The sequence below is a fragment of the Girardinichthys multiradiatus genome, chromosome 14 (genome assembly GCF_021462225.1).
Source record: "Girardinichthys multiradiatus isolate DD_20200921_A chromosome 14, DD_fGirMul_XY1, whole genome shotgun sequence".
NCBI lineage: Eukaryota > Metazoa > Chordata > Actinopteri > Cyprinodontiformes > Goodeidae > Girardinichthys > Girardinichthys multiradiatus.
In genome coordinates, this window is record NC_061807.1 from 35,805,155 (window position 1) to 35,822,249 (window position 17,095).

At 38.5% G+C, this 17,095-nt stretch overlaps 1 protein-coding gene across 4 annotated transcripts in view; it reads left to right on the forward strand.

Annotated features, from left to right (window-relative positions):
* Positions 1-14,860, forward strand: part of khnyn (KH and NYN domain containing) — a 24,298-nt gene extending 9,438 nt beyond the window's left edge. For all 4 annotated transcript variants that reach the window (XM_047385006.1, XM_047385004.1, XM_047385005.1 and 1 more), the window contains 7 exons: positions 3,020-3,154; positions 5,246-7,014; positions 9,976-10,106; positions 10,606-10,702; positions 11,750-11,857; positions 12,074-12,175; positions 13,099-14,860. In XM_047385006.1, coding sequence (XP_047240962.1) covers positions 3,020-3,154; positions 5,246-7,014; positions 9,976-10,106; positions 10,606-10,702; positions 11,750-11,857; positions 12,074-12,175; positions 13,099-13,477 — 2,721 coding nt within the window. In that variant the 3' untranslated portion in view covers positions 13,478-14,860. The remainder of the gene's footprint in view (positions 1-3,019; positions 3,155-5,245; positions 7,015-9,975; positions 10,107-10,605; positions 10,703-11,749; positions 11,858-12,073; positions 12,176-13,098) is intronic.
* The last annotated feature ends 2,235 nt before the right edge of the window (positions 14,861-17,095 follow it).

Sequence of the window (17,095 nt, forward strand, 5' to 3'; positions counted from 1 at the left end):
TTGTGTAATAACATGACAGTAGCACATTTAGTAGCCAGGAAGTATCTGTGGTCCTAAGCATTTATTGCTCAATCTTACTTCGTGAGAATATTACTCAGTTCTACTTAATTTTAGATAATCTTCTGTTCACGATCCAAAGCATGCAAAACAATGAAAACAACCACCACATGGTCGATGTATATGACGCATCTCCACACAAATGTGGTATACAGGGGTTGGACAATGAAACTGAAACACCTGGTTTTAGACCACAATAATTTATTAGTATGGTGTAGGGCCTCCTTTTGCGGCCAATACGGCGTCAATTCTTCTTGGGAATGACATATACAAGTCCTGCACAGTGGTCAGAGGGATTTTAACCCATTCTTCTTGCAGGATAGTGGCCAGGTCACTACGTGATACTGGTGGAGGAAAACGTTTCCTGACTCACTCTTCCAAAACACCCCAAAGTGGCTCAATAATATTTAGATCTGGTGACTGTGCAGGCCATGGGAGATGTTCAACTTCACTTTCATGTTCATCAAACCAATCTTTCACCAGTCTTGCTGTGTGTATTGGTGCATTGTCATCCTGATACACGGCACCGCCTTCAGGATACAATGTTTGAACCATTGGATGCACATGGTCCTCAAGAACGGTTCGGTAGTCCTTGGCAATGACGCGCCCATCTAGCACAAGTATTGGGCCAAGGGGATGCCATGATATGGCAGCCCAAACCATCACTGATCCACCCCCATGCTTCACTCTGGGCATGCAACAGTCTGGGTGGTACGCTTCTTTGGGGCTTCTCCACACCGTAACTCTCCCGGATGTGGGGAAAACAGTAATGGTGGACTCATCAGAGAACAATACATGTTTCACAATGTCCACAGCCCAAGATTTGAGCTCCTTCCACCATTGAAACCGACGTTTGGCACTGGCATGAGTGACCAAAGGTTTGGCTATAGCAGCCCGGTCGTGTATATTGACCCTGTGGAGCTCCCGACGGACAGTTCTGGTGGAAACAGGAGAGTTGAGGTGCACATTTAATTCTGCCGTGATTTGGCAGCCGTGGTTTTATGTTTTTTGGATACAATCCGGGTTAGCACCCGAACATCCCTTTCAGACAGCTTCCTCTTGCGTCCACAGTTAATCATTGGATGTGGTTCGTCCTTCTTGGTGGTATGCTGACATTACCCTGGATACTGTGGCTCTTGATACATCACAAAGACTTGCTGTCTTGGTCACAGATGCGCCAGCAAAACGTGCACCAACAATTTGTCCTCTTTTGAACTCTGGTATGTCACCCATAATGTTGTGTGCATTTCAATATTTTGAGCAAAACTGTGCTCTTACTCTGCTAATTGAACCTTCATACTCTGCTCTTACTGGTGCAATGTACAATCAATGAAGACTGGCTACCAGGCTGGTCCAATTTAGCCTTGAAACATCCCACACTAAAATGACAGGTGTTTCAGTTTCATTGTCCAACCCCTGTATATAGCTATGGACAAGCAAGAAAAGTGTGACTCGAAAAACCTCAAAAACCTTGGTGCTAGAGGTGTTTCAGGATGATACTATTGTAAAAAGTATCTCTGAATTTGGGTTTTGTATGTTTTCAAATTTAAATTAAGCAAGCTGTATGAACAAGAGAACATTCCTAGAATTGTGGTGCGTTCTCTTTCAACTTTCAGCACATTGACCATGTAAACACAGCATCCTTTCAAACCGCCAGTTAGTTTTGCCTCCTGTCTTTGTGTTGGTTTCTGAACTTGTAGCACCTTGTATATTGTTTTCACCTGCGTCTCGGTGCCCTGACCTTTACAGTGATGGTGTTTTCCCCTTTTTTCTGTGTCACATCGGCTGTATTGTTGCTCATCTGTGTAATAACCCGCATATCAGGAGTTTTACATGCAGATTTATGTTTAATTCCTGCATCAAGGAAAAAACAACATTTACCTGTAGTCAGACATTACACTTTCCTTAAGTTTGTTTCTGCAACTAAAACTGTGGGTGGTTATGCTCAATTTTTTACAATTGTTTTCTTGTAAGGTTTTCTTTGTTTTGATTTTTTTTTTTTTTTGTTAATTTATTCTGTGCGGGCTGGCAGGTTATCAGTATCAAATGTTGAAAAATGTTAGTGATTGTGAAACCGTAGCTTTTAACATCATATTCCTACCACAGTTTAAAGTCTTTTGATTAAGATTGCAGAAAGAGTGAAAGAATGACCATAGTTTTCTTTATTCTTTGAAGCGTAGAACAGTTCAGCATTACCTCTCCCTCACCCGTTGGTGCATGCTGCCTATGAGCTGGCTGCAAGAAGGCCACAACACTTTTTACTGGATTACAAAAAAACATTACAAATTTGGCTTTTACCAGATCAGTTTGCCCAGCCAGGTGCACATTTACTTCCAAAATACCGCTAGATTTAGCACGTATTTATTCTTCAATTTCAATTTCTTGTTTAGAGAGCAAGTCATGATAACATTATTATAGCTATATTATTGTCTTATTTTAGCAGCAGTATAAATATTTGCTGCTTTTTGGTTTTAGATTAAAGGGATTATATCATGTTATGCATGTGGGCCCATACTTACTCATGAGCTGCTGGTAATCTTTCAAGAGTAATGAAGAAGTCTGGTTTTTAACCCACAGCAGAAAACCTCAAGCATGCAGAGGCATGTTTGCAGATGTACAATCTTGTAAACAACCAACTAAATTACTTTCAGAAAATTGAAAAAACGATATATTTTAGGATACTTTAGGAAGTCCACCTCATCTAGGTCTCCAACAAGAATATTATTTATTTATTATTATCATTATTATATAAGTTATTATTTATCGAGGCAGGGAATTTTTCATACTCTGACATAGAATAACAAAAAAGAATGTCTGAACTGAGCTATGCTTCCTTCGCTATGTGTTAATAAATTAATAATATATTATTAATAATATGGACATGTAATATTTATTCTTGAGGCTTTAGAGTTATTATCACCTGTAAAACATAGCACTGAGTTGAAGTATGTTTGTCTTCTAGTTATTTGTTAAGGGAGTCGTAAATCAGGAGGAGCAGCAGGAGGTCCCGTATCCTGGGGCCCTCCACTGCATCTTCTGTGGAGCCAGAGGGCTATTCATGGACAGCCTGATAAAAAACACTTCCGCACTCATTGTGGTAAGTACCCAACATTCACATGCTGATCAAATCTAAAAAATGTTTCCAGTAATTTTTTTTAAATAAAATGTCACTTTAACAGAGGCCATCATCTATGGGTCAGATATTTGTTGTCTATTACCTCACATCCAGTCAAGAGAAGAGCAGTTATCTGGATGTTTCTCGTCTAAATTTTACAATTCATCTTCATGTTGCGAGTAAATTTCATAAAAATAAAATAGCAAATGGTTCTAAATGGGACTGGATATTTAGATGGTTAATTCATGTGGAATAAATTTTGCCAAAGTAAATTTGACTTTGTTAATGGAGTAAATATTTCATTTTTTGAACAAATTCTCCTACAGCTTTGTGCGTCATTCTAAATTTGCCTTATGATAAATTAATGACGCAACGCTAATATTGAACAATAATGTGATCTAAGAATTGCATTTGTTGATTTTTAAAAAAAATTTACATGATTACTTAACTTCAGCGTTGCATTATCAGCTCAGATTGAGACACATGCATTTCAAAAGTAAATCTGCCTGTACAAGCAAAAGGGACTGGTTGTGGTTGGGAATTTCTCACATGTTATTAACAGGTTTGCTAAAAAGTAAATATGCAACTTAAGGGAATTTTACTTTTGGTTGGCTTTCTTTTTCATTATTGGCTGCAAGGTGTGAGGAAAAATGGCTTGGACATTACCTCACAAAAAAAACTTTTTAGATCTGATTTTTGGAAGTTTTGCAAGGTGTGAAAAAAACAAAAACAAACAGTACCAGTAGCAGCAGTACCTTTTTTTAACAATACTAATTAACTGTTTGCTCAGCGATTTAGAGTCCCTTTAACTCTTTAATCACAATCATATTAGAAATTAGAGAAGAATATGGTTATTTTCAGACTAAGCTTCTACATCTGCAGTAATGTATAGGCAATTTTAACAATAGCATCTTGAAACGAAGAAAAGACAATGATGTGATTTGTTAGTGTTTTCGTTGACACCACCACTCCCATTAAGTTGCTGAAAGTGTTTGTTTTTACAGCCATATGTACAGCTGAATATAACTACAGAAAAAATTGTTACCTAATTTCCCTTAAGTCAGTCACAGTGTTGCCATGTAAGCTTTCTTATTATAAAAGCATGTGTTACATGCATCTATATTGGAAGAAATGAAAGAAAATTTTGTTGAACATGAAGTCTGGTCATGTCTTAAAGTAGGCACTTCTCTTAATGCACTTCCATTATGAATAGTGTTTATGAATTGAGATCAGTTGTGTGGAATTCAGTGTTCTGTTAAATCATGACTGGGTCCATTACTTTTCTGTAATGTACTCATCTATTTTAACAGGTTTTTTTTTCATACTAAAGACCATCTGGGAACAAAGTTTCAATTTAATTCAATTCAGTTTTATTTATACAGCGCCAATTCACAACACATGTCGTCTCAAGGCTCTTCACAAAGGGTTTGGAATGGTATAAGGTTGTTGGGGAGGTTAGATTGTTTCAATGGTTTATGAATGTCCCCAATTAGTCGGATTATTATTTGCAGAATTAATCAGAAAGTAGGTCTCACTCTGTCATTTCAAGCACCTCTCAGGCCAAGATGTTTAAAGCATTTTTTATAGAGTTGTGTGAGATAAAGTTATTTTCCTGGATCATCAATAAGTCATTGTTTTGTCAATTCTGTAACATCGGTGCACTTGTGCAATACACACAACGTATGAGAGCTTTAGCAGCATTTCATTTTTCTACATATCCACATAATCTATGGCAGCCTTTAATTTGGTGAGTAACTTGGATGGCCATTAGTTGGAGTGAAACATGAGGAAAATCTTTTCTGTAGATTTTTCTTTAGCTCCCTCTTGTTGATTACCAGAAGATTTTCTTTGTAGCAACAGGCGAAAAGGCAACGCTGTACACCTCAACTCCAGAACTCACTCTCAAAAGAACCTAAGGTTGTCTATAATTGTGGTTTGAGAGGTTTTTGGGTGTTTTTAATCTCTGATGCAAAAATAATAGAACTTCAAGAACCAAAAAGAGGAAATCTTATTCAAGTTCTTAGGATCTGTGCTCCGATGACTGACTGTAATGTATTTTTTTTTAACAAACAGGTGGGCTCGCCTGGATTCCTGCTCATATCAGGTCTAGTCGAGCCGGTGGTGCGAGCCTACTCCCTGATTGCAGCCCTAGTTGGGAGGTACAAAAGCACACAGTCCAGACACACTGAGATGGGGGACAGAGGCTTGGGTGAGTCCCTGGATTCACGAAGGGCCTTTAAAAATCTGGTGGAGAGGTGGGAGGACAGACACATTCTGGATCTCCTCGTGCTGCCAGGAACTGTGAAGGAAATCCTTCTGGATTTGGTGAAAGAATCAGGTCTTGGATCAAGTCCAAGCCCAGCACTGACGCATGAGAAAATAGGTGCAAAATCACAAAGGGATTCCGGGAATGAATGGGACAAATCCAGTGGGTCTAAACAAACACTCCTCAATCCTTTAAGCAACACTGATCAATGGGCTGAAGGAAATGATGCAAGTTATGATTCTGCAGCCAAGGACTCACCTGTCCAAGATTTTGTATCTCCTGTAGACACCACAAGGAAGGCAGATGGGGCTGAGGAAAGACTCTTGCATTCTCCTCAGGAAGTGGGAGAAGAGGAGCAACTTGAGAAACAGGTAACAGGTGTCAAGGTGGACAAAGGACAAGGGAACAATGAAGAGCCAGAACGGCAGATGTCGATGGGAAACAAGGAGTTCTGGCTTCTCTTAAAGTTCTTCACAGCCATGGGGTACACAGAGGATGTTGTAAAACGTGTCCTTAAAAAAACTGGACCTAAAGAGGCATCGCAGATTCTGGACTTGGTTCAACAGGAGCAGGATCTGAGTGACCGGGAACAGAACATTTGCAGTGGTTCAGACACAAAAAAACAAGACCGTGTTGCTTTGCATCAGGGTAAAGAACAACCCTGTGAGACGGAGCACAAAGAGAACGAGGATACATGTACAGATGTACAGGGGGCAGAACAACAGGAAGACTTTGTACTAGGGGTGATGAAGAAAGCAGCTGCTACCTGTGGGTACACTGAGGAGAATGTGACCAAAATCTACAGCATGTTGACTGAGGGGTCTACTCACCAGCTACTTCTGGAGCTGCAGAAAAAGGAGACCAGCGAGACAGAAGGCTTCAAGGACAAACCAAGAGAGATTCATGATGTGTTGGAGAGAGAAGGACAAAATGTCAGACCAGCTGAGACTGAAGCAAAGGGAGAATTTGAGCTTTTTTTTCACAAAGAGAAAAGAGAATCTGTTGACGTACAAACAAAAGTACCAAAGCGTTCAACTGCACAGCTACCAGAACCAGACTTGTCTGCCTGGAGGAATAAACCACAGCAGCTGCCCACTAATCAGTACACTTCACAGTCAAATCATCAACAGACTTTAGACACATTAAGACTTCACCAAGATGTCCTGCAGGAAGTCAAAGGGCCCCCCATGCCTATCTATCCCTCGTCCCTGGATCCTCCACTGCCTCACTCCTTTTACCCTAACAAGCAACAGGCCCAAACCAACTACAGGCCCGATCCAGCCATGTCCAAACAAAAGCATCAAACTTACATCAATGCATCAAACTCAAAACGCCACTCTGCAAACTCCTCAAAACAAGAGCATCAAGCTCAGCCCGAAATCTTCTTTGTTAATGACCCACCCTCCACCAGAGCAAAGGATAAACGGAGCTTCATTCAGCCTTCATCAGTGGTGGTGACAGGAGCGCAGCGCTTCCTGGAGGGTCTTCAGACGCCCTTTCAGCTAAAGCTTACAGACGAGCCTGGAAACCCAAACCTGAGGGCAATCGTTATCGATGGGAGCAACGTGGCCATGAGGTGAGAAGTAATACAGGGAGCATTATTCTGTATGTTCAGCATTGATCAGCATGGTGGGGCATGAGCACTCACTTACAGCAAGACATTCAAATCTTGAATTTGTTTGCCTTGACGTGTGAAGTTCTTTTGCGCTCCTTGAATACTTTTCTCCGCGCCCACCAGTGTCCTAACACAGGTTGAATCTAATGACAATTCTAAATTGACCCTAGATGTGGATGTTTTCATACATTTAAGCCCAAAGTTCTTCATACCCCAGGCAAATTTAGATTTATTAATATTTTCATTCAACCAGGAAGTTTGTTTCTGGCATGAGTCGAGACGGGTGTCTCTTAAAAGATACAATAAAAACAATAAAAAGAATATGAATAAGAATATGAATATTTATACTTTATTTAAAAAATATAATATCAAATGTTAATTATACCTGTCTTAATATTTAATGGCGAACCCCTTATTGGCGTTACATCAGTTAAACCAGCTTTTTGGATGTTTCCACTGGTATTTTGAGGATTTATCTTTGTTGGTGAGTTCAAAGTCTTTGAGGTTGGATGGCCTCCTTGCCATCACCCCAATCTGTAGCTCCCTCCAAAACATATTAGTTCCAGTCATAAGAAATATAGCAAACTAAATGTTTGCTTTAATTTTAATAATTTTGGCTTAACTGTGATGATTAAAATGTATTTAATTTACACTGAAGTGCATTTTATAGAATCATGTTAACATATGAACTGAAACATGTATATACTGAAACTACTGAGGAAAATAGAACCCAGTAAATTACAAAATCAAGAATAAGGTCAAATTAGCATAAATGTTTTAAAACCTGTGACAGTGGGATGTGAGAAAAGTTCAAGATGATATAAAAAAAAAACCACAGCATGACCAGAGGTGCTATAAAAGGCAGCATTTGAATTTTAATTTCTTTTGGTCGGATAAAGTCTGATTTATTTTGATCAGATTGGTGTGACATAGAATCAGCCTCACGCATAAATCTGATCTGAACAAATATGGAAATAACTTTTCAAATATTACAACTTTCATTTCTTTTCAACCTTGTTGGCTTTAAGGTTGGGGTATAGTGAGGTTTAAACCAGCTTCCCAGTTCCCTTCAATTACAACATTAATGTGGTTCTTCTTCAAAGTCTTGGCCAGTGTTGAGCTGCATTTATTTCCGTGTAACCACCTCATAGCCATAAGTTGATCTGAGATTCCCTCGATATGATTACTTTGACCCAGAATAACTCAGTTTCATCACAGTTCGCTGGTGTAGATTCTCAGTCATCCAGGACATGACAATCCTAATTTCTCTAGAAGGCAGCAGCAACTCTTCTCTTGCTTCTTGAACTTCTTTCACCACTTACCCAAAAATCTTCTTCAGTTCTGAAAACGGGTTGGAAGTCACGTGCTTTAAGTTGTATATGCAGTCCAGTGCAGCGAGGAACATACAGACTTCCACATTTGATAAACCAAAGAGCAGCTACACCTTTGGACCTAGGTCTTTAGGAAACAACAGAAGATGTCCAGTTGTCTTCTACTGAAGTACTCAGGAACATATCACAGTATTCACAGAAAAATGTCTACCATGATTTCACTGCTTTTGTTAATAACAAAAAGCAACAATTACTCCGGCTTTTGCAAAATGATATTACATGCTGTGTTATTAGTCGTCAATGTTAACCATACCATATATTTGTTATTTTAACTTAGATTTATGAAAAACAAATGAAAATAAATACCTTCTAAATTTTGTAATTTTCAGCTGAACTTTTCAATGCTTACAATATTATATCTTTTAGTGGTTCTGCTCTTTAGAGAGTAACACAAGCATGACGAGCCAAATTTTACTGGTAAATTAGTTTGCACGGGTGCTTCGGTAGCAAGTCTGCAGTCAGCTGCTTAACAGTTTTTAAACACTTTTACTTTAAAAATATGACCTGTTTAGTTTTCACGCCATAATTGTATGGCTTTTTTGCAATCGTATATATATTTCCATCCATCCATTTTCTTTACCTGCCTATCCTTGTGGTGTTGTGGGCAAAGGGTTGCCTATCTCCAGTGGTCACTGGGCAAGAGGCAGGGTACACCCTGGACAGGTCGCTGGTCTATCACAGGGCGACACAGAGAAAGACAGGAGAAACAACCGTGTCCACCCAAACATGCAACCTTTGCGTTGCAGAAGGAACCCTGAATACCTGGAGAGAACCCTGTCATACACAGAGATAACATGCAAACTTCATGCAGAAAGAACCACCTAGGCTAGATTAAAACCCTGGACCCTTTTGCTGCAAGGCAACAGTACTACCAGCATTGCAATTAATTATTTTCAAACAAACAAATTTTTGTTTTGTGCAAATGAATAGTATAGCAACCATCTGACAGGCAGTGCTCAGCAACAGGTAGGGTTGTAGTGGGGAGGATGTGCTTTACACGAAGCCCATACAGCCAGGGAACCATTAAATGGTATGATGGGAATTCTTTGCATGAGGTATTTAAACCCTTGGTAGACCTTGATGGCATTAACTGGCAAATGCCTGCAACCAACTACCAGTTCATGATCATCATGCATGTTCTCATGTCTGAATCCCTACACAAGAATCAATAAATAAAATTCAATACATTTCTTCCAAGTGGAGCTGCAATAGTGGTCAAAAACTGAACCACAGCTTAGAAAGACATGTTTAGAATTAAAAAAAAAAGTTTTCAGTTCTGTCATTTTAAAAAGAAAATATCTGCAGATATCCTTTTCATAGTTCCAAGACTCCTCAGTAAATGTCAGATGTTTGACAGCAGATGATATGAAATCTCAAAGTGGTAAATAATCACAGGTATAATAGGATTTTATTATGTTATTATATTATAGTTTATTTTTTCATTTGCTAGAGAATAGTAGAAGAAAGATCTACTATTATCCAGTCTTTCCCCAGAAATCCACTAACTGTTGTCTCTCTGGGTCGTCTCCAGTCATGGGCTGGGTAATTTCTTCTCCTGCAGAGGAATTGCTCTGGCCGTCCAGCACTTTTGGGACCGAGGCCATCGTCACATCAGTGCTCTGGTGCCACAGTGGAGGCAGAAGAGTGACCCTAAGATCAAAGGTTACAGTTCACCATGCTCCTCTTGGTGTTTTTTTTTTATCATTATCGAAAAGTGTCTTTAAAGTATTATGGATTCTCAGTATTGAATTACTTAGGTTGTTTCTAACTGAAAAAGATTAGCTTTGTCCAACAGGCTATTAATAGTAAGACAGACCAGGTGGCCTCAGGTATGACCTTTGCAATGGTATTGCAGTATCATAAAAATGCTGTTTGATGATTATTATTTTACTATTATTAATTTGGTTGTCTGACACTTCTGGACTTCTTGGAAGTTCACAATGCAATAGTTATTGTTCGTTTACAATTATACAACCCCCTTTTGCTTCTACCGATGTGCAACCTTTGTCCTATAATTCACAGCATGAATTCACTTGAACTCCTGTTTGAAAGGAAAACAAATCTAAACAAAAAGTGACCTTGTTGTGTGTGCTCTCCGTAAACCTGGGTGTTTTCCCTCTGAGCAGACAAAACATGGTGTGGTTTTTCTCCTGTTTCTCAGAGCAGCACTATATGATGGACCTGCAGAACCTGGGCCTGCTCTCCTACACCCCTTCCAGGGAGGTTCAAGGCAAAAGGATCAGCTCATATGATGACAGGTAGATATAATGCTGCTTAAGAAGAACATTCGTCAGTGTTGTGTGTGCAGCGATTTTCCACATTTTGTCAAACTACAATTACAAAGTAGCACAGAAATGTTAAGTTTAAGGAAAATGATGCATGGTCAGAAGTCCCATCATTAGTACATTGAATCCATATGCGTGTAGCTTAATGGTCATTAATCAGAGAAGAAGTCCACAGTAACTCTGGAGGAGCTCCGGAGATCCATAGCTCAGATGGGAGAATCTGTTGACGGGACAACTATGTCTCACCCATTACACAAATCTCTTTATAAAAGAGTGGCATAAAGAAATCCATTGCTGAACAAAAGCCGTAGGATGGCCCGTTTTCAGTTAGCCACAACTGTTAAAGAAGGTGCACTGGTCAGATGAGACCGAAACAGAACTTTTTGCCTTAAATGTTAATTCATGCGGTTGCCAGAAAACTAACATTGCTCATCACCCTGAATGTAACATCTCAACGGTGACATAGTGGTGGCAGCATTATGCTGGGGAGATTTTTTTTAGCCAGTACAGGGAATCTGGTAAGAGTTGATGGGAAAATGGATGGACCTAAACACAGGACACCCCTAGAAGAAATGCTGTTAGAGCCTGCCTTAGACTTGAGACTGGGTCAGCGGTTCACCTTCCAGCAGGCAAATTATGCTAAACATACAACCAGAGCTGTAGTGGAATGGTTTAGATCAAAGCATATAGATGTGTTAGAATGGCCCATTCAAAGTCCTAAACCCAGTTGAGAATATATTCTTAGGCATAAAGATTGATGTTCAGCATATATATAAAATCACAATAAGTTTGTGGCCACAAAGTGACCATGTGTGAGAAGGTTCGAGGGGTGTGAATACTTCTGTGAGGCACTGTATGTTGGCACACAGAGTCTACCATTCAGATTGCTAGGTCTTCACAGATGATGTTGCATCTTTTAACTGAACATGTAAAATCGGGGTGTTTCATTGCTTCATTGCTTCATAGCACACTGGATGGTTTGAAGACAGATGTGATGTTTCCTCACCCTTTTTCCCGCAGACTAATACTGCAGCTTGCACAAAGAACAGATGGAGTGATTGTGACCAATGACAACCTGAGAGACCTCTCAGATGAGTCGCCTGAATGGAGGGACATCATCAAAAAGAGGTACAAAATTAAGGTTTAGGATGCAATATTTGCTGTGTTCTAATCAGAGTTGGATTTATGCCTTCAAGAACTTTACAAAATCCATTGTCTGATGTTGGTTCCCATCAGGTAACTTATCAGGGAACCAACCTGGGAAAAATTTAAGAGGGTCTTAGTGGATAAATTAACTCTTAAACCAGAACTGTAGCTCTAATTAATCTCTTGTTGCTCTTTTAGACTTCTTCAGTACACGTTTGTCGGAGATCTTTTCATGGTCCCAGACGACCCACTGGGCAGAGGAGGGCCTCACCTGGATGATTTTTTACAGACGCAGCACAGGTAACCAACCAGGTAGTGCACAGGAGATGCACAGATTGTAGTGTTTAGGGATGATCCATGACTTATTTTATTAGATTTGACCTTGTGATTATGACTCGTACCAATGTCTGTAAATGAAAGCATGACACACATTTATTTCTAATTGAATCACTCCCCAAAATTGAGAATGTGTATTCATAATGAAACATTCATACACAAAAACAACATTTTCAGTAGAGAGGCACCATCTTACAGGCTTTTCTGTCTACTATTGGAAATATATGTAATAGCCATGAACATTTCACATAAAAGCTTGTTTCATAATTTAACCCTTCTTTAAACTGCTCCACAACTTTACCCTAACAAACCTCAGAGGCCTCCAGGGAACACCTGTATTTTTCCTGAGAACAAATTATCCACTAGTGGACTACTATTTACTAATTAGCAGAATTCTCAAGGCCGTTGGTTGCACCAAATTTAATTTGGTGGTATCAAAGTAAAGGGGGCTGAATATGAATGCATACCACTTTGTAAAACATTTTGAAAACTATGCATATTTTTTCTTCCACTTCACAAATGTTCACTATTTTAGGTTGGTCTGTGACATAAAATACGTTATGTTTGTGGTTGCAACTTGTGAAAACTTCCAGGGTTATTAGTACTTTTGCAGCCCGCTGTATATACCAACCCACTGTGTTGCTCTGTCAGTCTTGTTCGCTAACTCAAAAATTAGACACCTTACATATACCGCAAATGCTAACTTTGAATTGTTCTCACTTCGTGAAGTCTGTGTATTGCCAATGCACCTGTCTGTTATGCTGTGTTCACCGTGCAAAAAAAAAATCAATCGATTTGCCAATCACTGGTCATACTGGTCCAGTTCTGGTCATCTGCTGAGCATTCAGAAGTAATCTGGTTATGTGTATTTTATTGTTTCCCTTCAGGACTCCTGATCCAGGAAATCACTCTTTTGCCGGTTTAGCCAGCACTTTTCCTACTTCCAAACCACCACGCTCCCAAACTGAACCCTTAAACTTTCGGGACCGGACACCTGGAGGTGCTCTGGATGCATCAAGTGTCGGTGGCCGAGGCAGAGGGAAACGATGGGAAGCAGATAACCAGCACAGGCCGCTCGGGACAGCCGGTCATAGAACAGCGATCAACCCGGACAGGAATCCTGAAGAGACCGCTCGGCTGAGGGCGCAGCTGTTGACTGTCTTCCCAGGACAGGACAGCATGGTGACGCTGGTGCTGCAGTGCCACGGGGCAGAGAAAGACATAAATATGCTTTCTGATCTCATCTTAGAGCAGCAGAAGAACTAGAAATCTCTTTATTTAATTTGATAAAATGTTTTCCTGCTAAATTCCTTTGTTTTGTGCTAAAGCAATTACAACTACACATAGTTACAGATAATTCATACTTAATCTGAAAGCTGCAACAAAGCTTCAGTATTACTGAGAACATCTCCTCTGTATTACCTTTGCCAGGACCTTTATGTTTGAGTCTTATTATTTATTTGAACTTCTGCTTTTAATCTGAAACTTGAGTAAGCTGCCGCTTTGCACCTTGAATTGGAATTGCGCATATTCTCAGCAATGAACCTACAATTGTGAGCCCCTAAGACTGCAAATACTGTGACTCCTCCAATGAGTGTTCAATAGTGTATCTGCTAATTACATACGGCTCTGCAGCATGTTTTATTTTAAAGATGAATCCACAATGAAACAGATTTTTTAAAAACTACTACATTGTCTTTGTATTAGACTTGCATCTACTAAACACAGCAGTTGGTTGAGTAAGCTCTGATCTAGGGATGGAGAATTATTAATCCAGTTTTTAGTCACCCCGCTGAGCTGTGGAAAACTTATTAAAAAAATTATTTTAGGAAAGATTAAAACGTTTAATGAAAGTCCTGCTGCTTTTTAAGATATGGCTCAGGCAAGGGTTTTCTGTGATCAGTTATATACTCAGTAGATCTCACTGTCCTGAAACCCTTGTTTCAGTGACTTGGTCAAATAGACTCTTTTACTGAATAGGTAAATAGCCCATAAATACTGAGCCATATTACCAATGTGTCTTTTGGGTTTGGCCAGCATGCTTCAAAATAATTCTTTTTGATCCTCAGAGGATCATTACTAAGCCAGGAGATCCCTTCTCTTTTTCTTATGCTTCAAATGCTGATTTCTTCGTAAGATTCCAATCAGGGAAAATGCCAAATATTAACACGCAAACACAGTGTTATGCGTGAACGCAGTAAATAGCTGATAATCAGTGGTCCTTTAATAAATAACTTATTACATTGTGAGGTTTTTTGTTTGATGTACTAAGATTATAACAAAATGGGTTTCTGAATATTTAGATTCTATTTTTGAGAGAAAAAAAAAACTTTCTACATTTACGCATTTAATGGCTATTATGCAGAAGTGAAAAAAAAATAAAAATACTGGGTGTAAGTGTAGACAATTGTGTTGGAACCAAACCTTGCAACATCCGCTACCTTTGGTCCCATATGTTTAAATACAGTTGGGTTTGACAATCAAGCTGTACATGATCCAACTATGACCAAACCATGAGATAATAGCAAATCAAAAATGTTATTTTCATATGTTACTATCTCACTAATTTTTCCCTGATATTGAAATAATTTTACTTGCATTGTTTATATCTGTACATTTTAAGAGCTTATTAAAGTTATTCCAGTTTAATTTCCATTGTCTTCTTTTACTTCCTATTTGTGATGAAATTACTGTAAATGCTGAACCCTCTCTGCCCTATAGTTCTATAGTTATGTTCTTAGACTTGTGTTCACAGGACATTGCAGCAGCTGGAAGAGCACATATGGAACGAACTGTTTCAATATTTGAAGTTGCTGTTTTTAGCATGTAGGCACATGTGTTAGCTAACAGAATTTCAGAAAACACAAGAAACTTTTTTCACAGACCCAAATTTTTGTTTGCCTTACCTTGTAGTTCCTCAAAAAGAGTCATTTTTAAAAAGGTGTTCTTAAACAGATAACTTAGTTTTTGTTCTAATGAGAGGTTATGACAAGACTTGAGGGCAAAACACATTGGCTGCATACAAATCATGAAAAAAATGCACAAAATTTGTTTTTGTCAAAGTAACTCACACCACCAGTATATGGCCACCATGCCCTTCTCAATACTTCAATATTTCCAAGCATTGATATTTATGAAAAAAATACCCATGACTAAAGTCCAGTTATCTGCATCATATCTGTGCACTCCAGGTAATGCATAGGGTGTGTGTAATGTCACAATTAACAAGCAGAGTCTTCTGTAGAGAAGCATTTAAGATGTTAAACAACGGTTTCAATGTTTAGAAAACTGTTAATGTGAATCACTATGAATTTTTTTATTTGAATATAATCTAATATGGCAGAAGGTAATTTTTATAATGGCCTACCTGTTTGCTGGAAAAGTTATCTCTTTCATCAAAGTGAAGAAGCTGAGAGAGTTATTGGCTGGTCATAACAACTTAACAAACCACACTTCTAAGAATGGTCCCTTTATCAGGCCAATTTTTGGTCACAGTTACAAACTTGCTTTGCGCCGCTGACAAGTAGAAGAAATGTTGATTCAGAGAGCAGTTTTATTAAGAGAATCAAACCGCTGCAAACATGTATCGGAGTAGCTATTTATCAACTTTCTTTTTTTCAGAAAAAGTAATTAATGAATATGAACCAGTTCCTTTTGAGAATGAGAACTTTGGTCCAGCCCGTGTGAAGTGTGAACTTTTACATCACTGTGTATAACATAATTATAATTTAATGATGTTCCAAACTAGACTTTACATCAATCGCAAAAAGTATTTTTAACTATGTAGATCCCAGTTTTTGAAAGTTTCAAAACGGAACACAAACTTAAACCTGGTATTAGTTATTGGTTGTTTATTGATTGCTTGATTGTTTATTTCCAGATTTGTCAACTTTTCTAAACACATTTGTGGTGTCTTTAGTATAATGACCGCAGAAATAATTCTGCACAACTTTGAGACTGACTTTATAAATTCCTCCTCACTTAATCCCCCATAAAAGCGGAATAATGGAACCTAAACACTAAACGTTTTTGTGTTCAAGTCAATTCTGTTTGTTTGTGATTTTCCACTTTGACGTGTTTCATATCCTAACGGACTAATACATTTATTTTGCACATCATTTTTGGATTCTGCTTTAATAGATACATAATCTGAGTATATTGTTGTTTAATAAAAGCATAGTTAATTTTGAAAAACAAAACATCTATGGTAAAAAAAAAAAAATAATGATATTGGGAGGTTTTTCAAAACGCTACTGTTTCATCAGCGTGTGCGTGCAGTAGCAGACTGATAAGATGCACGGCTTTGAACTTAACTTGTTCTTTGCTTTTTCCACTAGAGGTCCCACATCACCTCCTTTTATCTATAGTAATGGTAATGAAGATGACTGGAACATTCTGATGCAACACTACACATATTTCTGGTTTTGTGCCATCATTTTTTGTTAATTCAGGGTGAAAACACAAATATTTATTTATTTTAACATTTCATTTTGTTTTTACCTTCTTATGATAAAACATGTGAAAAGGTCAATGATCTATAAGGCTTAGTATGAAAACAACACTTGTTTATTTAAGTCCACATGAGAAACTTCCTGTTTTTAACCTGTTTTTTAACACTGGAGTCTGCTGCCAAAGTTTTATGTTCAGTTTCTAAAAAAAGGAACCTTTCAGCAAACACTTCTGCTATGTGCGTTTTAGACAGAACAGTAAAGGCTCAGTGTTATCTCTCCCCACTGTGTTTACAGCAACGTCCACCGTAAATAAAAACGTTTGATTGCAGTGAACAAAGCTGCAGTTAGTCTAATAATAAAAAACAAAAATTACTAACTTTATCATATCGTAAATCTTAAACAGTTGGGCAGCTTGATTTGTGATGAGGAAACA